This window comes from Miniopterus natalensis, chromosome 1, assembly GCF_054644295.1.
Source record: "Miniopterus natalensis isolate mMinNat1 chromosome 1, mMinNat1.hap1, whole genome shotgun sequence".
Lineage (NCBI taxonomy): Eukaryota > Metazoa > Chordata > Mammalia > Chiroptera > Miniopteridae > Miniopterus > Miniopterus natalensis.
Window position 1 is genome coordinate 34,670,440 of NC_142081.1, and position 27,726 is coordinate 34,698,165.

At 46.4% G+C, this 27,726-nt stretch overlaps 1 protein-coding gene across 3 annotated transcripts in view; it reads right to left on the bottom strand.

The window, feature by feature from the left end:
* Positions 1-26,060, bottom strand: part of SAMD4A (sterile alpha motif domain containing 4A) — a 199,816-nt gene extending 173,756 nt beyond the window's left edge. The window contains exons 1-3 of one of the 3 annotated variants that reach the window (XM_087820349.1): positions 25,981-26,060; positions 24,720-24,812; positions 24,176-24,623 (exon numbers count right to left, since the gene is read on the bottom strand). In XM_087820349.1, the coding sequence (XP_087676475.1) occupies positions 24,176-24,371 (196 nt within the window). In that variant the 5' untranslated portion in view covers positions 24,372-24,623; positions 24,720-24,812; positions 25,981-26,060. The other 2 variants (XM_087820363.1, XM_087820356.1) reach the window with 2 other exon arrangements.
* Between the last annotated feature and the right edge of the window lie 1,666 nt (positions 26,061-27,726).

Consider the following 27,726-nt stretch of genomic DNA (forward strand, 5'->3'; position numbering starts at 1 on the left):
CTCCCCATCTTCAGAGCCTCCCCATCTCCCTTCTTGCGTAAGTCCCCTCTGACCCACTTCAGCCTCTCTCTTTCCCTAGCGTGCCCTTGCGCTAAACTAAGGAATCAGCTAGGAACACACTCCATTCAACAACCTCTGTTCTATGGAAAAGAATGAAACGTTTAATGGTCAACTTACAGACCGACCTGGAGGTTCAAACTGAACTTCATTTGTCTATGCAAAGATTTCTCCTAGCTAGTCTAACACTCAGACTGTGTCCTGGGGACCAGATTAGTCTCCCGGTCTCTATTCCCCTAGCCCACATCACATACCATGATTTAGTTCTGATACTAAATAGACAAGATCAGGATCCCTCCCTTCCAGACCTGGGAGCCCAATTCCACAGAGGAAAGAGATCCACTAGGTGAGGCTACCTTGACCCTATTTTTTCTAGGTTGAAAAGATACTATTTCTTGAACCTTACATGAACTCTGATTTCTAAATCACAGTTCTGAATGACTAAAATACTTGGGTTAGCAGCCCCGCTCTGGAACAGTTAACATGGAAGGCAAAAAACCAGTATCCTCCCACTACAAATACAACTTGGAAATCATGTGTGCCCCATGGGGCAAAGATCTTTCTCTTATATTTTCCTGAAATGCCCTCCTAAGACAGGTAACAATTTTTAAGTAATTTTGAATGAGATGTGCCATTAAGATGTTATATTGAAGCTCTTCCTCCCATTTAACCCCATTAAACACTTTTAGCGGCCCTGCTTAATCCAATTATCTAAATACCAATTATCAGGCACTAAAACTCTACATTAAAAGGGGCATTATGATCCCTGTACTCCTCTTAAGACTGTTCTTGACTCCTTGTATTGTAGTTAGAAATGTAGAGAGTTCAGCCATTATTACCAGATTTGTTAGTTCATGTGATCATTTATTCAACAAATGTATATCTACATATCCGTATCTCTCTAAATATTTAGCACCAACTATGTACCCATTTTGACTCCGGGGCTATGATGATATGAGGACACTGAAATCAAGCAACTCAACATTTATGTATTGTTGTACTTATAAGACAATGAGATGACATTCTAGTGGAGATGTGTTCAAATGGGAGAAGCAGTCAATGAGGGATCTGCTAAGTCAGTCTATAGAGCTGGACAGGTGACCTCTGTGTTGGGACACGAAGGATGAGAGACATGTTGTCAGATGGAAGAGAGGGAAGTATTCCAGATGGATGAAAAAGCATGTCAAAGTCCGACAGCAGCAAGCTTTACAAGTTTGTGTCTCTAACACTGAGTATAACTCATGTCACAGAGTAGGTGTTTTTAATGAACAAAATGGGTGGGATTTCACATGCAAAAATTCCACTGTCTTCATCACATACATACCTGTTATAGTAAGCAATACAATTAATCATTCATGGTTGGCCCTAAACTGGAATTACATAGACCTTGTAAAATGCATTATTTGTAGCGTTCCCAAAATTAAAAGAAAAAAAGTCCCAACATTAGCAACGCCCACTCCTGTCACTTAAATGCCAATGCAAAAATTAAGCTCCAACAAGCTGATGATATGTTAGTATGGCTGAGACTAGTTTAATATTTTAAATTCATTCATGATTTAGTCATCTTGTCATAATGACTATTTTAATGTGTTCCCCAGGGGAAAAGTACAACCACCAATTAAATCTGATTCAGCGATAAAAATCTAACCTCTGAATAATAAAAACTTGGGCTCCTACTCCTTTCTCTCCGTAAGCTTTCCCTTCTGCGAGTTGTCCAGACCTCACTAGCTCGGCCCTGTGGTCTGTAGTCATCATTTTACCTTTAACCAGGAGAAACTGTAAGTGGTCACTGATTCCACTAGCACTTTATTTTATTTATTTATTTTAAAATATATCTTTATTGATTTCAGAGAGAGGAAAGGAAAGGGAGAGAGAGAAACATCAATGTACACTAGCACTTTAAAAGGCAGCGTTTTTGTTCTGTGCGTTACGCAGATACTAGATGCTACTGTGGGCACAGAGAAAACCAGTGTGAGTATACACAGCACAGCAAACGGTGGTCACCTCGTCGGGAGGGGTGTGCATGATGGGAGACTTTCACTTTCTGTGTTATGAATCTCTATTATAAATCTCTGAAAATCTATTTTCTTTTTTCTTTCCCAAGGCAACCATATTTTATTTTGTAAGAGAAGAAACAAAGACATATTCTTAGAGTAGGCAGGCACGTGAGTCATCTTCCTGTATAGAATCTGGTCTAGAAAGCTCAACAGGTGCTGCGGAAGACACCCCAGCGGAACTGGAGCAACAGTGATCCTCACTCATTTTTAGGGGTGACAAGCAACCCCACTGCCCATGGGAACCTCCCCTGCTCGCTCATCCCCCCACGGCTCACAGCGGGCCAGAGGGAAGGGAGAAACCCATCTCTCCCTACTGCCTGCATGCGGGACCTCTTCGCTTAGAGAGGCTGGGTTTTATTCTTAAATACCAAATGTATTTATTAAAATATAAACTTTGCCCGGCCAGGCGTGGCTCAGCAGTTGAGCGTCGACCTAGGATCCAGGCGATCGGGGTTCGATTCCCGGTCAGGGCACATGCCTGGGTTGTGGGCTGCAGCCGATCAATGACTCTCTCATCACTGATGTTTCTATCTCCTTCTCTCCCTCTCCTTTCCTCTCTCTGAAATCAATAAAGATGTATTTAAAAATATATATATATAAACTTTAATCTGCTGGAGGAAAACACATACATACTGATGACCCAAGTGCCCCTTAGTTTAGATGGTCAAGTTCTGCCTTTAAGAAGAGGCCATTTTTCAGTCGATATTAAGCATTTATAAAACAGTTTTTCATTGGGCCAAGGTGATAAGCTACCAGATACTGTTTCTCCTGAAACCATTTTCTCCTTCCTTCTTGTGTTTGCCCTTTACATTATCTAAAGAGTAAACACATCCTCTTACATCGCCAGTTTTCAGGGGTTGGTTATTTTCTCTAAAAATATGAATAGAAAAGCATGGCTTGTTACTGCAATTCATTTGAAACCCATTCTGGCTAATATAAGAAATACTTGCTAAATGAAGAAAACAAAAGTGACAATGAAACCAGTCACAGATATGAAATACAATTTTAAAAAATCACAGAATACAAAATAATCAGAATTACTTAATCATGAAGAAATTAATTAGGTTCTCCAGGAAGCAAGAATAATAATTATGGCCAGGAGGAAGAAAGCATAAGCATCTATAATTATAGAAAACTAGACATCCTCTAAATTTTCAGTAACAGAAAAATGGTTAAATAAATTATGTACCATCCAAAGAACAGAATAGTACGCATCCATTACAAACCATGTATCCAGAATGACAGAATACTGATAATTACTGAAGCTAAATGCTGGGTATCTAGGAGTTTATTCTATTATCCTAATTTTTTGCATGTCTAAAATTTTCCATAAAACATCGCTTACAGAATACATGTTTTCTAAAACTATTTAGTGACCCAGGAAAATGCTCATCCTAAAACGTTAGGTGAAATAGGGGGTGGAGCCAAGTACAAACTATAATAAGTGCATGATTCTGATTTTGTTAACAGCACACATAGACACAGATGACAGCGGGGAGGGGATGCTCTGAACTGATGAGCAATGAGTGGCTCTGGGTGGCAGATCAATGATGATGATTATTTTCTTCTTTTACTTTTCCGTATCTAAAAGTGTCTTAACAATGAGCATGTTTTACTTTTGTAAATTAGCAACATGATAGACAGGAAAGAATTCCTGCTTGGGAAAGAAAAGAAGATGAGCACCTAGCCTGTGAGAGAAAGCTGGCGACACATACATGAAGTGTTCCCGGGCACGGCACGGCCTGGAGGGCGGGGGGACGGGGGGGGGGGGGGGCGGGGGGGGCAGGGCTAAATCAAGTTGACCATCCGAAAGGAGCTGACAAACTCTTGAGGAGATAACACAGAAAGATATCTAATGCTACCAGGCTATAGACAAGTGTTGAAAGAGGAGTTTTTACAAGGGCTACAGTAGTTTAAAGAGGGAGGGAGGGAGGAAGAGAAGGAGGGAGGGAGGGAGGGAGGGAGGGAGGGAGGGAGGGAGGGAGGGAGGGAGGGAGGGAGGGAGGGAGGGAGGGAGGGAGGGAGGGAAGGAGGGAAGGAGGGAAGGAGGGAAGGAGGGAAGGAGGGAAGGAGGGAAGGAGGGAAGGAGGGAAGGAGGGAAGGAAGGAAGGGTTACAGAGCTGCAGTAGTGGAGGAATGATGACCTCACAGGGCTGCCAGGGGAACTGGGCTCTGAAGATGGGGTTTGTAGAGGCAGAGATGGAAGGAACTTGGGGGCCGAGGGGTGGTTTGAGTTGAAGGCACACTAGGAGGAAAAGAAACTGTGAGCCACAGAGCAATTCACTTTGGTTGAAACGGAGTTCATGCAGAAAATTGGTGAGAAATCTGGCTGTCAAGTTAAGTTAGAGTGAAGGTTTTCAACCTCATCAGACTCCATGCCCCCTTTACGGTCCTGTAATGAAAATCACACATACTGTAATCTAGTATACATAACTGTACTAAATCAGCGTCGAGACGGGCTGCGATATACAGGAGGGGTAAAAGGAGAACAATTTATAATGGTATGCTATACATTACAATATGTACATTTCAGGCACGAGATCTGCAGAAGACAGAATGTAGTCAGGTCTTTGCCCCGACACTGCAGTCACTGAGCGCAGCAGCGACTCACGACGGGCAGGCAGTTACAAAGCACAAGGAACGGTGCTGTGTGGGGCGCGAAGAAGCCAAAGTACTGACGCCCATCCATTTAAACTGTGCAAAAAACACCTTTTGCTTATAGAGCTGGTTGTAGGCTCCGATATTATCAATAGGGGTTTTCGCTTTCGTTGCCTGGTGGACATTTGAAAGTCGAGCTGGATGTGGGGCAATTCTCCGTGGGGGCGACCGCAGGACTTCCAGCATCCTTGGCCCTGCCCACTCACCGCCAGGAGGACAGCACCCCTTAACACTGTGAAAACTGACCACGTCCCACACATTTCTAAAGTACCCCCTACAGGCCATGAACGACTGGGCCGGAGTCAGCATTTAGGCCCAGCAGCACCACAGACACCCAGGCAGGATGACTTATCTTGGGCACAACTGTCTCCTGTCCTGCCTGCAGGACGTTCGGTATCCCCATCAGCAGGTGCTAAAGTTCAGTCATGGTAATAACCAAAAACAGCCCCTCATCTATCCTGTTCCAGAGCTGCGGCTCCACCCTCGAGGGACACTGACCAAGGTCTCAGGAGGTTTGAATCTCAAGCCACTGAAGCAGCTGAGGGAAAGAAAAGGTCTGACACAAAGAACTCTACTTTTTAAAACTTTTTTGTCTCTCTACGACACGTATCTCAAAGAACTTAAGCTGAGACTTTTGATCATTAACGCATAAAATGAAAACTATAATAAAAGCACCCTTGAACCCTCACTGACCTTTGGCTATCTCTCAAACCCTAAGGCAGCCTCTGGCTACTTCTGGAAGGATCGAGCCGCTCCAAGGCATATAAAAAGCTCAAGAGTTGACCACATCTGGGCTTTCATGCTACTCAAGTGGGAAGGTCACATGGAGTATGGCATGAAAAGAATGTAATGTCACTCCTTAGAGAGACCCAGCACAGCTAAGTGGCCACGCACAGCTAGAAGAGAGACAGGAAAGGGCTCAGACACTTGGGAGAGAGGAAGGGAGGGTAGGGCTGCCCAAGCAGGGTCTTCCCACCTTTTACAGCCAGACCCTTTGAGGACGGACATCTTTAAGAACTGTCTGTCTCCTTAATCTGCTTTATTTCTCTTCATAGCACTTATCACCACCTGCAGTGCCAGCCACATCACAGACATACAAATGCTCAGTGATTTCATTCGTTCAACAAGTATTTATTGCATTCCTGCTAAATTCCACGCTGGGTTTCATATGGGGGAAAGCAGCCAACATAACTGTCCTCACCCTTTTTTCATGGACCTTACATTCTAGTGAGGGGGTTCGGGCGACACAGACACATGACATAACATGCCATACAGTGATGAACACCATGAGTAAAATAAAATAAATCGGGGTAAGGGGTTTAGAAGGGTGGCTGGGAAGGCTGCTCTGAGGAGACGTGGGAGCTGAGACCTGACGTACGTGAGGAATGAACCACACAGACACTGAGAGAAAGAGCAATCAGAGGGAACTCCTGCCTTATATGCCAAAGTTAGGACATCATGATGAAAACAAATGAAAGCAACGGGCTTTGCTTTCAAATGAAGGAAGGGGCTATGTCTTTATACAGCTGGATCTTCAACTTCTAACATGGTATGTGCTCCTTCTTACAAAAAACAAAACAAAACACCACAGTTCTAATAGGCACAGAGTAAAACTTTGTGAATGAATGAATGAATGAATGAATGAATGAATGAATGAATGAATGACACGAGCCATCTTATTACTCCCTGGAAGGACATACATTCTCCAGGTACTGAGACTCCCCTGGCTCTAACTGATACTAACATGGCTTGGCCTCTTAAACAGCTTTGCTTAGAGCTGAGTTTTGCTACTTTTTGGTCACATAAATTTGATGCAGAATGGACCAGGAAAATATCAACATGGAAAATCCAACCAAAGTATCCACACCCCATATGGCTATAAAATTTCCACACACTGGAGGGGAAACGTGAGGCTTTTTGACCCAGTGGGTGTCTATGAATCAGAAAACCATCAGCTTTACTAGACCTGGAGCCGTCCTTGTTTCCATCCCCACCTCCAGGCATTCCTCACAGATGAGCATGTAAATTACTCCGCCGTCAAAAATTTTCACACATAATGAATCATTTGTCCATTTTCACTCTTGTTCCCATCTCTAATGTGTCTTAGTTGATATAAAATAGAACAAACTCCAAAATAAGGACTTTCTAGGATTAAAGTACTAATCTGAGCTCTTTTGATAGACTGTTCAAACAGATAATGCAAATATGGAAATGTCTCGATTCTTAATACGAAGTTGTATAAATTTTAGTAACATAAAACTCTTCTGAGATGATTAAATAAAACCAAGCAGCTACCTCTTCCTTCCTGCCGGAAAACTAAACGTTCCCACACTGGGGGAGGAAGTAAGCATTTGATAGAAATAACACTTGCTCTCAAATATCCTTTTTCTACCAATAGAATCAAAATTTAAAACTTCCAGACATTAAATCACACCATACAAAAATGGAAATAAAAATACACTTATATACATATAGACAAATATGAATGACATATAGATAGATGTGATAAAGAGTGCTCATAAATCAGTAAGTAAAAACGGATGCCCTAATGGAAAAGAAAACAGGACAAAGAGATAAACACTACAGCAGGGCCATAAATATAGGAAAAAGTATCATCAGAGAAATGCACCTGAAAATAATAAGAACTTATCAAACACGGGGTTCTTTTGTTTGTTATTAATGTCCAATACAGAAAGAATGTACAAAGGGTAACACGTTCACAGGAGCATTCACTGGTCCAACCTTTCGGGACAATATGGTTAACGTACTTCCCGCAAAATGTTAAGGATGTGTGACCCAGAAATGGCACTTGCAGGCACAGATCCCAGAGCAATAACCATGCTTTAAAGGCTGTTTACCACAGCACTGTAAGCAACTGGAAATAACCTACATGACCAAGTGCAAGGGTTTGCTTTAATAAATTATGGCACAGCCATCCCATACATGTAACACAGTCATTAAACATACTGTTGTAAAAGAATTAATGGTGATGCCCTGAAATATGAATGACTCAATTAAGCTTAAAAAGGCAGTTTAAATTTATTTTTCACAAAACAACACATAAATACATATGTACCGTTGTACAATATGTTCATATGGTTCTAATTTTGTGTACTTGAGTAGAAAAAATTGTTTGTGTATTTGTTAGGAAAGAAGACTAAATATGTTCAATAAATGAGAAATAAGATTATAAGTATTATTCATGTGATTCTCTCTGTTCTTCTATTTTTCTAGAACATAAATGTAATTCTTCTTATAAAAATGTTGTCTTTCAAAAACTGTTTTACCCAATTTGCTAGGACCTGATTTGCACCATTTGATAAATCTTTTCGGACACAGGAGAAAGTATGTTTAATAAAATAGACTTCTTAGAAATAGCTTTTGTGTCAAATTCTATTTCATCCATTTAATGCTCCTAATTCTTTATATAAAGAATTCCAACTTAGATTGGAACATTTATTTTAATCAGAAAACATGTTAACAACTGTGTTGCCAAGCAATTAGGTAAAGGGCAGTAGCTAAAAGATCTTCTATTTCAAGTAATTAAATCATATTAAAAGTGAAGTAATAATCCAAACATAATTATCAAATTCATTCCACTGAACAAACTTTACTTTGAGTGCCTACTATGTGCTAAGCACTGTACTGATCATTATTTGCCGGGGTCATTTTCAATGCTTTGGACCTGAGATAAAAGAAAAAAATTCAAGTCTTTGGAGTTAATCTGAACAGTTGCCCCCAAACCTCAAGCCCAGCAGAACAACAGATCCTCTGGTAAAAATTCCTCTGCCACATGGAGACGACCCTGGATGTTTTCTCCTTCAGCTGCTATGTCTTATCTGTAAGCTCTCCAACTCATGCACATGCAATAGACTCCACCCTAAACCCAAACCTCAACACTGAAATGCAATTCCAAAAAGGAAGTCAGTCCAGCACGAGGCCACAATTCCAATGGTTCAATAATGCAACGCTCTATTTGCATCAATTTCAACAAAAGCAGGCCGACCGAAGCCACCTGTTACTTGCATAGACCCCTCTTTTAGCAGCTCCATGACAAAACAGTATAAATATTTATTCTTTATGAAATTGCTGAAAGGTCACTTTTAAAGGGAAGGTTATCAACGGGACAGCTGGCACAGACGAGCTGTATTTAAAGGCTCTACACTTGCATTTTAAAAGGCACCGGTAATTGAGAACATTGTAATGTGCTATTACTACCTTGGTGGGGAAAATTAATGGAAAATATCACTAAGTGTAAAATCCCTTAGAGCATTTTATTTGATAATTTCACTGTGAACACCCAAATCATTTAAATTCTATAAAATACTATTTGATGGAACAGTGTGCACATCTTTTCAAAAGGTTCACTGAATAATAGCAGTGTTACAAATAACCTCTTCGACCTGCTGTTGCAACAGTGTAGATTTTCAACAGCTGTCAAAATAGATTCCAGTATCCATTTTACCCAACTATGTTAGGAGAAGAACTTAAAACTGTCAGGAGCGTCAGGATGAGGGTACCTTAGTATAAAATATAACCCAGCTGACTGCACCAACTACAGAGAAATGGAGAAAGCTGGAATCAGCCCAAAGAGTAAGGATCACCCAAAGCGGGAAGGACAAGGAGGAGACCATGTCCAAGAGCAGGCAAGTCCCCACTCTGAGCTCAGGCACAATGGGTTTTACCTAACAGGAGCTACAGAACAGAATTCTGGAAAGCCACGTCATTCATTCCCTGTAACGGAGGAACACTTCCTAGATGTCACTTGCTCTGCTGGGAATAGGGGCACTTGCTGGTTCAGGGCAGGGTTGCCAGGTACAGAAAATAAAAATACAGAACCCCCAGTTAATTCCGACTGCTGATACACCACAAATAGTTCTTTTAGTATGATACTAGCATGCCCCGTTACTCACAGTGCATCTGCAATTCAAAGTTAACTGTGTGTCCTGTATTTTAATTGGCAACCTACCTGCTCAAGGGTGACCAAACACAGGCCCTTCCCTCCTGGAGCCAATGTTCCAGTGCAGGATACTGATGTAAAAAAACACACATTTTGAACTCCTTATTTTTAAAATGTATTCTCATATACATTTCACCAAGATTCACCAAATCTTAATCTTTGTCACCTTACATATAATAAGTTGCAGACATCATGTCCCTTCACCCCCAAAAGACTTCAATATGCATCTCTTAATAATAAGGACATTTTCTGATGTGACCAAAGTGTAATTACAACATTAAGGAAATTTAAAGTTGTTATAATACGGTCCCCTATAATAGAGATAGTCCACATTTAAATTTCACCAACTGTCCCAATACTGGCAATGATTTCTTCTAATCGAGGACCCATGCTGCATTAACTTGTCACCTCTGTAGTTTCCTTTGCTCTGGAGCAGTTCCTCAGCTAAATTGGTCACTGCCATCCGGCGTGCTAAAGGTTGAGCTGGTGGCATGCAGGGGGGTGTGGGAGCACCAGAGATGGACAGGCACCTCCTTCTTTGTCTTCTATCCAAGGACTGAACTCAGCTGATGGACACCACTCACCATTTTCACCCTTGAGATGCTCAGCGAAATACCCAAGCATTTCCTCTTTTAGCTCTGGGAGTTTTTCCCTCTCTCAATGAGAAGTGGGGAAAGTCTCAAAGAAAGCCAGCAGCAGCGATTCTGTCCTAATTACTCCTCTCTAAAATACTGCGAACAAAACAGATACACACAGCGATTCCTTCCATGTAACCCACCAGCAGCCTAACATCAGGATCACAGCCTAACATCAGGATCACAATTCGACCTTACAGCTCACACTTCCAATATTTTAACTGTGCTCAGATCATCTGTAAATACCACAATAATCTGGAAAATTTGCTAACACAGCGCATTCTGCCACGAAAAGAAAATGTGAGAACAGGGAGGTTCCGTTAAAAACAAACAAACAAACAAATAAATAAGGTCAGTGACAAGAAACCATTCTCCTTTCCTAGCTTACACTTGTCCAATGAAAGTAAAGGTGGAAATAATATTAAACAATTAAAAGCAAAGCATAATTATTTCCTTGTTTAGCTGAGGCATGCAAAAATATGCAAAGGTGTCCCCCTGAATGGGTTTAAGCTGGATAATAACTTTCATGAAGTTACCTCTTTAATAATAAAACTTAAGAAACTCAATTATCACACATTTTTAAAGCACCCAGGCCTGCCAGTCCGTGTATGGAATCCCCATGGCGTTCTTCCTCTGGCTCCGTGAACACTCACACTGGAGTACTTTCAGTCAGGGGGACAGCCGTCCCAACACAGAAGTTTGCGTAACTTTCCCCGAAGAAATTCTTTAGCACTGACATCTGAGTCCTTCCTCCTAGAAGAAAGTGCACTCAGTGATCTAATCAATTAAAAGGATGAAAGTGGATACAAAATGAACTTTGACAAATTACAGCCAGGCCAGCCTGTGGGGACTCTCTGCCCTGCAGCTGCAAGTCCCGATTGACTCATCAGCTCCAGGCCCTGGTCCAGGCCCAGAGGTGGCTGGTTTTCACCAAGAGAACCATGTGCTTACTTCAGCCCCTGTGAATGAGCAAAAGCTCTGAAAAGAACCCTTGGTGATCTTTTCCTGGACCTTTTAAACACCCACATGCCTGGATTTTTTTTATCCCACTGTTTCAGCTGGTCATTCAAGAATAACGTCACCCTACATTCATACAACATGATGCAGCTTACAAAGCACTTTATGCACATGTAACCCCACTTTGTCCCGGTAACAGCTCTGTGACTTTCTCAGGGGTGGTTCCAATTCATAGATGAGGAAACTGAGGCTCTGAGAGTTTAAATAATTTTTACAAGGTGACACACTTCTGAGTGAGGGTGCCACGACCCCATCCCAGGTCTTCTGTAAGGCAACGAAAAGTAATGGCATCTCTTTCTCACATCTGGCCTTTATCACATACCTCTTGGTAACAGCTCTGGGATTATCATCTTGTCCTGTTTTATTGTTAAATCTTTATGCACTGAGGTTTTTCTCTCAACCAAGATGTAAACCCTTGTGGATTAGGGCTATGAGTTCAATTTCTCTATATTCATTCATACATTCTTTAAAAAAAAAAAAATGTTCTTATTGATTTTTAGAGAGAGGAACAGAGAGGGATAGAGAGACAGAAACATCGATGAGAGAGAAACATCGATTGGCTGCCTCCTGCACACCCCCCCTGCTGGGGAGCAAGCCCACAACCTGGGCATGTGCCCTGACCAGGAATCAAACCGGTGACCTCCTGGTTCAATGCTCAACCACTGAACCACACCAGTCAGGCCATTCATCCATTCTTTCAAAGGAAACATATCAAGGTCACCTATGTGCCAGGAACAGTATTAGGTTTTGGAGGACAGAAGTGATGAAGACACAGGCTACCCTGGAAGGCACTCGATGAATTTGCCTGGCACTGGGACTGTACCTGCAGGGTGCCATCGAGCCCCAAGGGCTCAGGACACTCTTTGGAGGAGCTGCAGTTGGTCCGCCATACCATGCACATGAAGACCCAGGAGGGAACCTCTTAAGCAGCCAGAGAGTAAAATCCCTCCCACCGGCCTGGGGCAGTTATGAAGGACTCCCAGTTCTCGTCCGGGATTCAGGGTAACTCCAGAGTGGCTGAGTCAGACTCCGCATAAATCAAGAGGACATTACTGGAACTGTGATTAACACATGCCAAAATAAAGTCAAACCTTCCTACACTAAACGGCAATTTCAAAATATGAGTGGTAATCATCTTCCAATAAAAACAAATCTCCACTTCATTGTGAGTGAAGAAATACACAGAAAAGACGGTGTGGTCTGGAAACCGCTTCAAGGAGCCCATCGTGATAAACGTTGTCTTTGACATTCAGGAAAGTAGAGCATCGTTCAAGTGCAGCACAAACAGTCATTCACTGTGGTGACCGTGTTAGCCGAGCCAACCATGGGAGTGTATCAAGTCTAGGTCACCAATGGTTGGGAAGTGACTGGGTATAACACCAGCCCTTCCCCTACTAGCTGACCCCAGTCTCCTCAAATCTTCAAAAGAGGGGCTGGACTAGGTAAGGTCTCTTCCACCTCCTCAATTTCACGCTGCTAGAAAATGAAATGAGAAGCATTCACTCTTACACCAGCTATAACATATTTTCCTAAAACGATCTTCAGAAATTTCCCCCATTTACAAACAAGGGGAAAGCTTGCTTTCATATATAGCCCTGAAGTTGGTGCTTTGCCCAATTCTAGATCCTAAGGAGATCCCAACCCTGACATTAATTGCTGGTGTGTCAACATCAAGGATGCCATGAGCTATTGGATAACACATTCCTCATCCTTTCCTCTCTGCAGGTTGTTTCCTTCCCACGTCCTGCCTGATCACGCAGAGGCGGCAGAAGCCCCCATTCTTTGAGTCTCCCTCACAGGAAGGGAAATGTTTGAATCAATGGCTTCACTTAATTTTTTTTTTAAAAAAAAGCCCATATAAAAAAGAAGTCAAGCCATATCAATCTCCATAGGATTAAAATCTGATAAATAAGATACACATTTAAATGGACAAGCTGGAAACAGTTCTTCCAAGATCACATTTATGAAATGTTAGAGTAAAACATATCAAAACTGCCATTAAATATCCTTAAGTATTTTTCTTTTAAACGCCCTCATTTTCCTTTACCTAAGAACGGGAAGCGATCTGCTGCATTCACATGGTGGTGAGGGTTCAACACAGAAACACTTTGGTGAGCTTATTTATATTAGCACATTTCCAACCACTCTCAACCTAAGTCTGCTCATCTACAGAATGGAGATAATATCTACTTTGTGGAATTTATATCATTTAGAAACCCAGTTATTAAGCATTTACTATGTGCAAGAGTCTGGGTAGTAATAAGCACATTATCTAATTATTGCACTGTATTGTATTTCATGTTCGCAACCATTAGTTCTGCTTCTTTGTATCATTCACCTGTTCAATGACTGGAGATAACAGTTGTGTGTATGTGCAGGTCTCAGCATAGTGCCTGACACTCAGAAAGTGCTAATGAAAGAAAAAAGAAAAGGCAGCTGCTATCATACAAAGACTATCCTACAGTCATTTTTAGACCTACATGGAGAAAACTAAAAGATTCAGAGACTACAGACAAGTATGCAATTATGAATTACTTTGCTAACAAATGACTGACACTCAGGACTTATCACTGTTACTGGGTGACCCCAAAGAAGCAAGATTCAATTTAGTTCATGACATCTTTCCTTAAACGTGGTGGCCCTACTCATCATGGTGACTTAGCCTCACCTCACTGCCTACTTCAAAAAAAAAAAAAGAACAGAAAATCCCTCTAACGTGTATTTCTTAAACAAAAGCCACAAACCTGCAGCCCAAACAGGCCGAGAAGTACAGGAGGAATGCACTGGAAGTAATTTGAAGATGACTTTTAAGACCACCCTTATCCACTCACTCATACTGTCTCTTTTTCTTCTCTGCTCCCAAAAGTTGTGTTTTCCTATCTTTATTCCTGTTTCACAGAAATCATAGAATCTTAAGGTTAGGAGGTACTTTGGAGGTCATCCGAGAGGTCACAGCTTCTTTCCTGAAGAAACTCACCCTGAATTCCTCCAGTGGAGAGGCACGTGGAGTGGTTCTGCACTGAGGCTGCTTGTTTCCTCCCTGGCCACCTCGTCTCGCAGGGTAGGGGATAACTGATGAGATCATGTGCTTGAAGAGTTCACCCAGGTGCCTGGCGCAAAGCAGGTGCTCAACGAACAGGAGCCAGGCTTGCACAGAAGTATTGTTCTGTGGCCCGCACACTGCTAAATGCTTGCCCACCTCTGGTGCAACCCAAACCTCTTCCTCCAAAACCATGTGCGCCACTGTCTGGGAACTCTAATCACTATAGGTTTTCTTTCCTTTGAGCTAGGATTGCAGCTTCCACACACTGCTCTCTACACAGATACAGAACTGAACCCCTCAGCTCCATGCCAACCTTCCAAAGAACCAACGGCAGTTGCCATGTTCTCCGCTCATCTTTTACTCCAGCCTAAATGTTCCCCAGGTCCTCAAGTGGACCATGCTCTTTCCTCCGGCCACATCCTGACCTGCCCGTCTTCCTCCAAGTGTGTACCCAGGACTCAAAGGCCAGACCGTGTGTTGTATTATTACTCGGAACAGAAGACCTGTTCTGAGAATAGCATTATTACATATTGTGTCATATATCTAACGTATTATTAAAGGTTTAAGTGGCTTTGGGGGCAAGCACATCATGACATGATTCATGGGAAGCTCCGAGCTGAACCAAGCCTCCTCAGTTAGGCCTCGGGGGCGCAGCAGTGGTTAATAGTCATCTTATCATATTCAAATACCATTTCGGATCATGACTCTCTCATCAAGCCCTCAGCTACACCTTCTCAGCCCAGCTCGCATTGCCGCTCTTGCTGCGGCCACCAGCCTCTGGCAGGTATAACCTGACAGAGCCCTGCCTCAGTTGTCCCATGTCTCTCGGGGCCTCTCCAACACCACAGTGTGGGACACCGTGGAAAGGCTCAGCCTCGCAAACCTGGAAGTGCCGGAATGCGGCACCTGGGAAACCCCTGGCCGAGGTGAGAGGGAGCGGGTGGATAAACGCCCACAGTCCACGGGGCTCCTTCCTTCCCTGTTTCTCTCCTCCCGGCCCCCTTTCCTGTTCCCTGGAGTCAGTGCGAAAATGAACTACCTGAAGCTGGTCCTGGCCTCGGATCCCGCTCCCTGGGAGACCCCAGGCGAAGTCACACGTCAGTATGAACATGATGATGATACAGAACACGTGAGCCCCAAGCACAGCACCAAAAGACCTTCCTTGAGGCTGACAGTTGCCAGTAGTTCTCTCCATGTAGTTCAGGGCCTGTCAGCCACTGAAACCACTCTACTGCCATAGAACTAGGCTCTCCTCCAGCCCCCCATGTCTCCATTTTACTCGCCAGGGAACAAGGCGCTTGGACATAGGCGGAGCTGAGACCTAGATAGAGGAGACCTATCCGAGTCCCTGTGATGTGCACACACGCAGTCTCTCTGTGCATGCCATCTCCCTTCCATTCCACTGTCCCACAACAAAGAAATGACATTAGTTCTCCATGACCCAGTCTTCCCATTCTTAGGAAAACCAGGCTCCTTCCTATTTCCTCATCCTAATACTAGCAAATCAAGTTTTAAATACTCTTCTGGTATCTTACACGGGATCACTGTTAACCTCCCACATCCCCGCTAGGTACAGAACCTACTTTCACCCCCCCATTTTTTCTTTTTCAAATGGAGACAACGTTCATCATGGAGGCTTCAGATGGTACCCTATTCCTTTATGACTCTTCAGAAATTCAAAAGTGGACCAGCACTGCCATTTTAGTCACGCACTTAAATCACATACTTGGTGCACATACTCCTACAGCTAAGTGTGCACAGGGAGAGTCAACGCTCTGTGTGTATCTATGCTGCACACACCAACTCCTGCATTCCACTGAAGGTGATAAGCACTTCAGAAATTCCGATGATTGCACTTTATGGGAGTGTGCTGGGGAAGTAGGAAGAGATCTCTCCCATCCGGCCTCTGGAATTAACACTCCTGCTCTTTCCAGTTCAACTTCACAGTCCATAGAATCAGCAAAAAAATTAAAAAATAGAAAGAAATTTTCCTGGAGCCTGATTTTCCATGGGACGCTGGTCATCAGAATGCCTGGAAATTCCAGCAGGGATGAGTCCAAAAAGCTTGGGGAAACGCTGCAGCAGAAGCCAGCTCTGCCTTCTTCAAACCCAGACTCTCGTCAGGCTATGAGAGACAGTTTGAATGTCTCTGAGCCTGGGGAAACCACAGACTTTGGTCAGAGATTCTCAAACTGCTCTCCCTGGACTTAGGGTTGGGGGTGGAAATGGGGGTGGCTACCATCCACTTTCTATAAGCTTTCATGTAAGTTTCCATTTGCAAACAAAAAATCGTCTGATACATATCCATAAAATTTGAAGAACGGCGATGCACCGATAACCTCTAAGTTACCTTCCGCCTCTTACAGTCTACGATCTTCCTACTCACAGTGTGGCACACAGACAGCAGAACCAGCACCACCTGGGAGTTTACTAGCAATGCAGCTGCTCAGGCCTCCCTCCACCCAGACCCCTCTATAAGAGTTCTAGGTTTAACAAGATCCCCAAGTAACATAGATATACAGTAAATGTTGAGAACTGGTCTAAAACACGTATCTTTTCCAATACGTGTTTTTAGGTGTTTCCACTTAACGCTAGTTCTAATACAAAAGTATTCTACTGTGAGGAGCCAACAGAACTATTACTAAGTCTCATAATTTTATGGACACCTAAGAGGGACGAAAATAATGGGCGAGCAGATATTTTGCATTCCTACCTTTAAATATGTTAGAAACCAGCGGAGTGTTTAAATTGTTCCTTCTTCCATTCAATAAATCATTCCTGATGGAGAACATACATCAGGTTCCCCTCTCTCTAACATATTCATACTCTTCCTTCAAAGGTCCAAGAAGCCGGCCCCTAACATGGCCCATGCACCAAGCCCCTATATGTGTGAAACTCATTAAAAGTACATTAAAAGTACTAAAAAAGAAAAAACTTGAAAACCATAAAGCACTGTTTCAAACGACACAGTCAAGTTTACTTCTCCCATTACTTCTTCGACTACCCAACCCATCCTGTTCTCTCCCTTTTCCTCACTCCAACATTGTGCTCTCATCAGAACCACAGCATTTAGCAACTACTTATGGTGGAATTTTATATACATATGTACACATGCATATATACATATGTGTGTGTGTGTATATACATGTATATATATATAATGTTTGTTTTACAACTCAAGTGCAAGCTCCTTGAGAAGAATCATTACACCAACTTCACCTTTTGAGACAGCACACAGCTCTCTGCAGGGGTACTTGGTGAATATAAACTTGGTCCCTCAGTGTCTTACTGCATACTCTTTGCGAGGTACAGTTTAATGGCATTTATTATCCATTGTGTAAAAGAAACCACTGAATCATTTGACTGATTTTTCCCCCTAGTAAACCAAGACAAGGAAGAGTGTATTAAAATGCTGACACGGGCCCAGCCGGCGTGGCTCAGCCATTGAGCATCAACCTATGATCCAGGAGTTTGCGGTTCAATTCCCGGTCAGGGCACATGCCTGGGTTGCAGGCTCAATCCCCAGTAGGGGGCGTGCAGTAGGGAACCAATCAAGGACTCTCTCATCATTGATGTCTCTGTTTCTCTCTCTCTCCCTCTCCCTTCCTCTCTCTGAAATCAATAAAGATATATTTTTTAAATAATAATAATAAAAATAAATAAAATGCTGACACAGCTCTGCCAGTATGGCTCAGTGGTTGAGTATCGACCCATGCACCAAGAGGTTGTCAGTTCAATTCCCGGTCAGGGCACATGCCTGGGTTGTGGGCTCGAGTCCCAGCAGGAGGTGTGCAGGAGGCAACTGATAGGTGTTGATGTTTCTTATCAATGTTTCTATCTTCTCTCTCTCCCTCTCCTTTCCTCTCTCTCTCTCAAAATCAATAAAAAACATATAAAAATTTTTTAATGTTGATACATAGTGGGAACTAGCTTATGAATCCCAAGGAGTGGCATACTCTGCACCAGGCTTGTTCCTCAAAACTCCAAGCTGGCTCTTGGTGTGCAACCTTCAGTAAGGCCAAGTCTGGACTAGCTAACTAAGGGAGAAAGCTTGACTCCTGCTCTGAAAATTCTGCTTTGTTTGGGAGATTCCTGCCTCGGGCAGCTTCCACGGAAGCAAAAAATAGCTCAGAGGAGACATCTAATTCTGCATCTATGTGAATTGGATGAACTCAGTAAGCCCTTGGAATGATTACAAGGGATGGAAAGAAAGGAACAGGCTAAAAATTTAAAGTAGTAATTATTTTAAAGAGAAAAAAAGATTTGTATGAACATCACACCTTTCCTAGAAAATGAGTTACACAAGGCACTTCGCTCATGGATGAAAACCTTCCAATTTTTCCAGGTCAAGGAGGAGTATTATTTTCTCCTCTCGGGTGTTAATTCTCTTTAGAAGCGCACTTCTACAGGATATGCTGGGGAGTTTTCAGTTATTTCTCAGCCCTTCCAACTCTCATTTCACCCTCATTTGTTTGTTTAAACATAAACAAACCACTTTGCTGTTAACTTTGCCTGCCTTTTACTTGCTTTGATGGGACCTATTTATAACATACGCAGTTGCTGAAGCCCTTGAGCACCCAAGCTAGACAATCAAATCCAAGTTATTCAGAACAAGGAGTACGGATGTGTTTGACCAACCAAAGAAAATTACCGCACCCTAATAATTGAAAGTGTTTTAGATAAAAAATCCCAATAAATTTCATTCAACAAAATGATTTCTTCTTTTCACTTTCACCAACTGCAGGAAAAAAATGTTGATAGGTAATTTGGGAAAACTGGGTTATCGCTGCACATTTTTAGGACCCAACATGATAAGAACAACAAAGCTAAAATGCAGAAGGTGGAGCAAAGTAGGCTCATATCGTCTCAGGGTTCCAAGTCCCTTCCAATCTCTCCTTGATAATCCTTTAAATAAAAAGATTTCTGATCATTTAAGCAAACATTTTTATATAAATTCTATATAAATCAGAGGCAAATTTAAACCTGGGGAATAGAAGAGGTCATCATTTGATTGTTAATAAGTAACTTCTGGACAATAACAAGGCTTCATTAGCTCCATTTTACAGATGAGAAAATAGAGGCTCAGAAATTGACTTCCGTGGATATAAATAAATGGCCACATGGACAACACCTTCTTTTCCTCTCCATCTCAATCCTTTCTTCTCCCCCCATACATCAGTGCTGATAGTAACAAAGCTACCCTGAGCTCATGATGCCACCAGGTGGCCAAAATGGAAACAGTTTGAACCAAACTTTGCCTTCTTACATTTTTACCTCTCAGAGGATCATGCAGATACAGGGAAGCTCTTTCCCAAAAGTGTATACACACACACACACACACACACAAACACACACACATACACACACAAACATACGTTTCATTTTTTAACTCCTTTCCAAAAAGTCGTCTTCTGGGTTTCCTATCATCTCTGCAGAATTAAGTCCAAATACCTTAGCTGACAAAGTCCTGCATACCCAGAGCTTTTATTTTAACTTCTGTCTCTTAGAGCTCAACATTCTACACTCTTCTACCCACTCTGAACACACTGTTTCCTGCACACAACTGGGCCTTTTCATAAGGCAATATTTTTATAAATATGACCCTTTCTGCTTATAAAACACCTTCATGCCTGCTTTCTACAATCCTGTCTACATATTGAACCAACATCCTTCAAAACTCAACTCAAACATATCTTTTTTCAGTGAAGTCTTCCTTGACACCCCCAGGGGATGGCTTCTAGGTTCACAAGGCATCCAGAACCCCTGCCCCCACCCATACTTATGCTTGAGCACCCATGATACTGTGTTAATCATTCTATGTACGGGACACAGGACTACACAGTAAGTTACTTTTGAATTCCCCCTTCATAACACAGGGCCAGGAAAATAGTAAGCAGTCAGAAAATGCATGTGGAATGACTGAGCTAAAGAAAGAACTACAAACAAGATCTTACCCAGTATCATCAGGAAAATCGCTACTCTTCTGCTTTCCTTTTATTCCACTTGTGATTTTAAAAAGCAACTCAGGGTATGGCATACCTACAGAATGGAAACTAAAAACCATAAAAATCACAGAGCCAACATCTTCACCCTCTAGTGAGAGTAAACCCTCCCACAAGTCCTTTGGAATTTTCACCATTAGTTTTGTCTTAAGCACCACTGTTTCAGATAATACTTTCTCCTGTATTTAATTGTAAGTAAAGCAACGATCTTTTTGCCACTTATTTACTGCAAACATATGCAGTTTCTCTACAAAATAATGCACTGTTCTGTGAGTTAATAAGTAGCTATGGATTCACTTGCCAGTCTCCATTTATTACACTATTTCCACTGGAAAATATATTTCAAGTCCAAATGACAAAAGTCATAAATAAACAATGCCACACAACCTATTTTTCTCTGGGAAACTGCAAGTAAGGTGAGTGGGTTCCATTTTTGCCACTTTTAGGTATTAAATGAACTATTAGCTCCAGAAACAGTCATCTACAAACTGAGACTGGCTAGAAGTCTCAATGTTAACCTGGGCTGGTGGTCGAAGGGTACTTATCTCAGGTTACGAAGCTTCTGAAAACAAATCTCTACTTAACTGATCGTGACCTATACCCACTGAGCAAATCTGGAGTCACACACACAGACACACACAAATCCATAGGAACTGACTCAACCTTTCTCTGTAGGTTTGTTTGTGGGGTTTTTTTTGTGTGTGTGTTTTTTTTTAATCTCAGATGACCGTGAACCTGAGGCAAAGGATGAACCAGTGAAGCACTAGATTCTCAATATGCTAAATTTAAGAGAATGAAAAGTTAGTATCAAAATACACCCCATAGATTTCAAATAAACCAGGTTTAATGTGAAAGAGTCTCTCTAGTTAAAGTCAGTCCTGGAGAAAACAGAGCCAAGTTCATACTATGACTAATTTTTTTTCTTATTATGCTGAGATCAAGCCCCAGACATGAATTCAGTTCCCATTCACCAAACTTTAAAATCTCTCAGTACCAGAAGAAATACATGTCCTTGTTGAACTGATGATTCCAGAATAAAGAAATACATGATGATTATGGTATAGGAAACCTCAGCCAGCCAGTGAATGAGTCATTATACACAGCCTAGTTTTCTGAATGGGTAAGAGTTTTACAGAATGAAACAGCTTGGGGTGGGGGGGTGTCAATTATTTTGAGTGTCACTATTTCCAAAGTTTATGGCCTATTTCCCTCTCTTCTCAAAGAGTGCATTTAAAAATGTACCCCTTTGGTAGTTCACTCTCATTCACGGTAAACAGCAATTACTGCTTTATGTTATTATAGAGTAATACCTGCAGGGTCAACTGAGGATTCCTAGTCTAACACTCCCAAAACTTCAGAGCTTTTGCTGTGAACTTTTCTGTCTCTTCCCTGGTTGTCAGGCTGTCAGGGATCACTTTTCACTCTTGGTTACAGCAGCTGCTCACCTCGTTCTAAATGTGCTAACCATAATATGCAATGGATGGTTGTTCGAAATTTTTAAAATGTTAGGATCATTGTCTAAAATAAGAGTCATTATGTTCCCAGAGAGGGTCGGAAGTATTCTCCCGGACATTATGCCATCTACTCTGGTTGCTGAGTGGGCATTTTTGCCCCCTCCCTCATTCTTGGCTAGGTTCCAATGTCTGTAAGAGAGCCACACTCCAGACTCAGGTAAGCTGGGACACATCTTGATGTTCTTTGTGGTCCCCACAATGCAGAAGTAAAGCAGACCACCACACGACCCCACTAGTGAATGTCTGTCCTGGCCACAAAACATAACAACGGCAAAGGTTTCCAAGGAAGCAAACTGTCCCAGTTGAAAGGTTAATCCCGAAACTAGAAAATGGTCCCTACCTTACATAGTGGTTCTAGATGACAGACATCTATAGCATTTAGCAGCATAAACAGGTAGGTGTCTTACACAATTAGGTACGGGCAAAAAAATTTTGAGGGGAAAAAAATTACAAAATGACTTACAAGAATTCACAGTTCAACATTTTCTTGGCTTATTAAATTACAAGATTTTTAAAGTAAGCAACTTCTTTTTAATACCATATGTTTTAAATGCCTCACTTACTAAACTGCTGCTCTGTGGGGAAAGTCTTCTTTACTCAGAAGGAAAAAATGTTGCTCCAACATTTTGAGTAACCTAAAGATTAATTATCATCATTTTAAACAGTCCCTAAAAGCACTGAAGTCAAGCATTCAACATAAACGACCGGACTTCAATCCTGTGCATTTCACAAAATGCCAAAGTTTACATAGCCTCGTTTGTCAAACCTGAGAAAGCAGAATCAAGCAGGTGAGCCAGGCCACCCTGTCGCATTAACGTCGGAAATAAAGAGAGTGGACATCAGTTATCCTAGTTATGCTTCCACGCCCTGAAGGAGGCTGGCCTTTCAGCTATTTATAAATGTGGGGCTGAAGCAAGGGGACCCAGCCACCACCACCCTTGTGAGGAAGGGGGGGTGGCTATTAGGCTCCAGCAAATCCCAGTGGGCCTGTGGGACCTCCCTCAGTGTGCCCCCCACACTTGGCAGCACCAGGTCCTCTTGGGTGCAGTGCTGTCTGCTCAGGAACAGGACTGTGAGGATCTCCAGCGGTCACTTCCAGCCTGTGATTCTATATATGGAAACATCCCATCCTGGTGTTTTCAGCATCATGAGTAAAGCAAAAGGGAGGAATAGGGAGGAGGCTAGCTCCCCTCTGGCTGCCCGGACACACTCACTTGAGTGTCTCCCGGGCCCTGCCGTCCTGGGCTGGACCTTGTCATCCAGTGGCAGCCCAGACCTCTTGCAGGCTCGGGGCTCTAACATGCAACAGCTGGAAGAAGACCCTGCATTCTTTTCTCTGGGTAAACACTGGGGGCTCTGTTCGCCCTCCTGCTGCAGCATGAACTGAAGAATCTCCCCTATCCAAAATTACAACCAACAGACCTCCCCCCCGCCCCCCGCCCCCAGGATATGATTTCAGTCTGTCGCCACCCACGCTAGCTAGCAAACAGCAAACTGCTGGACCTCTCGAGTCCATTCACTATCCACACTAGCCCAGGTGTCTGCACATCCTAGCAGGGTAATAGGAAGCCATTCTGTTCAGGTCAGTAAAGTTTCCTCGCAAAAAAAAGCATCAAGAACTCTGACTCCCGCCCGCTGCCGGGAGGCCCTTTCTGCAAGGTCCGTGTCAACATGAACATCGTCGCGACGGACGAGCGCACCCAAGGAGTCTATGAGCGGCAAAGGCGACCTGAACAGCCTGGAGCGTCACCTACACACGCTCCAGAAGACGGAGCTCTAGGACGGCGATGCCCGCGGGGAACACCTAACCGCGGGGCTGGATCTGCACTATCGCGCCCGCAGCGCCCTGGAAGCCCGGCTGCCGCGTGTGCTGCCGAAGCGCAGAGGGCCACGCTGCCCAAACGAAGAAGGAAAAAAAAGCCCTGGAAATCCAGACTCTACGTGACCTGACTTACTTATTTCCCAGGAAACTGCATGAGAGGAAAGCCAATCATTCACGCTACCGTGGCTACCACTCGGAAGGAACCGAGGGGGTCGGCGGCGGGCGAGAGCCCCAAGCGGCCGGCGGAGGTGAGGGGGCGGCGGAGGCGGGGAACCGGCGAGGTGGCGAGGCCGAGGGCCCCGGGGCCGGCCCTGACCGTGTCCCCGCGGGGCCGCGGCCGGGGGCGGAGCCTGGGCCCGAGGCTTGCGAGTGGGGGTGGGGGGCCGGGCGGGACCCCGCCGCGCACTTACCGGGGCTGTTGGCCTCGCCTTCCAGGACGTGCAGCTCCGCGCAGTCGGCCAGCGAGTGCTCCAGGCAGAGCTGCAGGAAGCGGGCCTGGGTCTGGCTCACGCGCTTCAGCAGCGACAGCAGCGCAACAGTCTGCTCGCACTCGTTCCAGCCCTTAAACCAGCCCGCAAGCACCCCGACCTGGTCGCGAAACATCATGGTTAGGGGGGCGGCCCTCAGTCTACAAAGCCCCCCCGGAGCCCCGGCCCGGCCCGCCCGCCCCAAAGTTTGGCGGAGCCGCAGCCCCGCGGCCGCCCGAGGCGCGTTCCGGTTCCAAGGTGGCTCCGGCGCCCGCCCGCTGCAGGTACAGCCTCGGCTCCTGCCTCGCCCGCTCGTCTGGCTTCAGTTACGTCCCGGTGGTTCTGGATGGTTTCCCCAGAGATGATGACAGACAGTAGCACGGAAATGTTTCTTTTTAAAAAATAAAAAAAAATAACGACTTAAAAAAAAAATCCCCCACAAGGCACACAAACTGAATGAAGAATGCTCTTTCCCTCCCCTTCTCACAGCTTCGGGATGGTGGTTTCCGGCGTCCCGGGGTCTCTCCCCCGCTGGGCGGCAGCGCGGACCCTTCACACCCGCATTCCCGAGCGATCACCACTGGAGGGAGAGAAAGGGCTGCAGTGAGACCTCGGCCGGCCAGGCAGCGCGCCCGCCGACCTGGGGGGGGGGGGGCGGGGGCGCCCCGCGGGGGGCTCGGGCCCCCCCAATGCCAGCCGCCCCCTCTGCACCCGGATGCGGGAGACTAGCTATTCCCGTCCTGGGAAGGGCAAGAAGCCTCCCTCCCAGGTGCGGGAGGAGCCCGCACGGCTTCCTGTTGCTGCCGCCGCGAGCGAGGGGCGCTCCCCACACGCGCCGCCCGGGTGGCCTCGGGCTGTGCCCGCGAACGCGGCGCCAGCAACAGATTTTCCTCGCGCAGAAAACTTGCAATGCGGCTGCGAAGGGGCGCGGGGGCGGGGGCGGGGGGTGGGGGCTAATGCAAAGCAGAGGCGGAGGCAGCGGCAGCCCGAGTTCCTTCCTCCTCCTCCTCCTCCTCCTCCTCCCGGAGAAGCAGCCGAGCGGCTGCAGCTCCATCTACAGCAACAGCCAGCATCTCCACCGCCAGGCGCCCCTCTGGATTTAGGCCGTGAGCAGCCAAGGCAGCAGCTCGAGACAAAAATAAACTCTCCCCACCCAGAGCTCCTCGCCCAGCGGGCGGAGGCGCCGCCGGAGCCCGGGCTCCCCGCGCCGCACCGCGCCAGCCCACCCGCGAGGGCTCCGGGGCCTGCTTCGCCCGGAGCGGTCAGATGTGTGCGTGCCTGTGTGTAAGTGTGTAAGTGCGTGTGCGCGCGTGTGTGCTTTAGGCATCCCGCCCCCGCCGCCTCTTTCTACGGGCGGGTGTGTCCGGCCCAGCGCCTGGTCCGCGCGTCCCAGGCCGGAGGCGGCACGGCCCCGAGCGCACCGGGAACGCGGCGACGGCCTGGGGCCCGCACTCCTCACCCGGCGGGCGGGGCGGCTCCGCCGGGGCTGCGGCTCCACGCCGCCCGCACACGCCCGCGCCCCCCCCCCCCAGGACCTCAAAGAAACTTCGGCTTCTGGGGCTCCCCTGTCCGGGTGGCCGCCGCCGGCAAAGAGGGGAGCCAGCGGCTCCACCCTCGATGGGGCGGCTCCGTCCCAGCATCCCGCTGCCGGCTCCCAGAACTTCTCGAGCCGAGAGGGAAGTTCCCCGGGAAGGGGACCCAGCGGCCGGCGGGTTCGCAGCCGGGGGCGCGAGGAAAGGGGCGCTCACCTCGGCGGGGCTCATACCGGCGGCTCGCGGCCCCGCGCGCGGGTCCGGGCCTGCGGCGGCCGTCAGCGAGGTTGCGGGCGCCCGGAGCTCGGGCCGGCGGCCATGCCGTCGGGGCGGGCGGCGCTGAGGGAGTGCTGCGCTGCGGGTCCCGGCCGCCGCCGCCGCCGCCTCCAGTGCCGGCTCGGCGAGGACTGGGCCGCCGAGCCGGAGCTCCCCACATGCTACTGATTAACATACACCATTACATCATGGGCTTGGCAGGGAGCGCCCGAGCGGGGGGAGCCGGGCGGCGGCACGCGGGGGCGGGGCGAGGATCCCCGGACCCGGCGCGCGGCGGGGGTGGGGGTGGATTCCTAAGTGGGGACCAGAAAAGGGGAGGGGAGCGAAGTGGGAGGAGCCAGATGGCGCGGAGGGGTCGGGTTGGAAGAACCGCCCCGCCGAGGGAAGAAGTTTGGCGAAGGGGAGGGGTCCGAGTGAATTCCTCCCCCGCCCCTGCTCCCCGCGGGTTCTGGAGGGGCTGGGGCGCCCGAGTCGCCGTAGCGCGGGTAGGAGGGGACCCGGAGGGGGCGGTGAGCGAGGGCGGGGCTGCCACCGGCTGCTCGTCCTTGGGAATGTGGTTCGCCGACTCCGCTGACCCCTCTGCCTGACTGGGGCCCGGGCTGGCGGAGCGGCTCGGTCCTCCGGCGGCCGGGACCTGGGGCCGCAGTGGCCGGGGGCGTGGACGGACCCCGGGGGTCGCAGCCTCGAAGGGCAGAGGAGGCCGAGGGGCGGTGCGCAGAGCCGACGCGCCTGGGCGCCAGGCTCCGGGGGGCCCTCGGTGGAGGAGCGCGAGGAACGCCTGGCCCGAGGGCCCCTCGGCCCGGTCGCCCTTTGCTCCTGTGGGCCGCCCCGCGCCCGGCCCGCGCCCCTCCCGGCCTCCTCGCTGCTCCCCGGGGAAGCCGCCGGCTTCTGCGGCCAGCGCGGGAGCTACGCCTGGGGCGCGGGCCTGGGGCCGAGGCGAGCGGCGCCCCGGGCGGCCGGGAGGCGGGCGCCGCCACCTGTCGCGCGCCGGGGTCGCGGGGCCGGGCAGCGGGCACCTGCGCCTGGCCGGTGCGCGAGGCCGAGCCCGGGCCGGGGCTCGCGGGCCCCGGTGGCGCGGCAGAGGGTCGGAGACTGTGGCGTCGGGGCCGAGCGCGAGGCGGCTGGCCGCGGGAGTGGAGCGTTGTTTAAAAATACCCTAAAGCCTGAAAGTCGATGTGCCTTTTAGTAGCAGTTGAATATTCACAGGTGGGAGTTGATGACAACATCCGGACTATCGCCTTATTTCCAGTGAAAACACTGAGCCCTTGGGCAGAGCAACTTTATTAAAAAGTGTTTCTGAGAAATCAGTGTAACGCTTGTTTCAGACCCAGCCTTCCCTATTCTTTCTAATACAGTATCTTTGAAGATAAAGTGTCTGAGATCTTGTTCCACTAATGAACACTTCCGTCTTTCAACTCCAGCATATGTCCCTGGAATTTCAATCCTTTCTCCCTCAAACCTAGTTTCTGTACCATTTAATTCATGTCAGACATGTGACAGCACCTAACCATCTGTGGAGCTAATGAAAAGGCTTGTGGAGCTGCAAAAATTTAGGTGTTAAAAGAGTATGTGAGTAATTTTTTAAAGTTCGTTATTAACCAGCCAGGTGCCTTCATGATTTAATGACTATTTTGCCCCCCTCCCCCCAAAAGAACCCCAAGAATTCTAGAGTCTAGGTTTTATTTT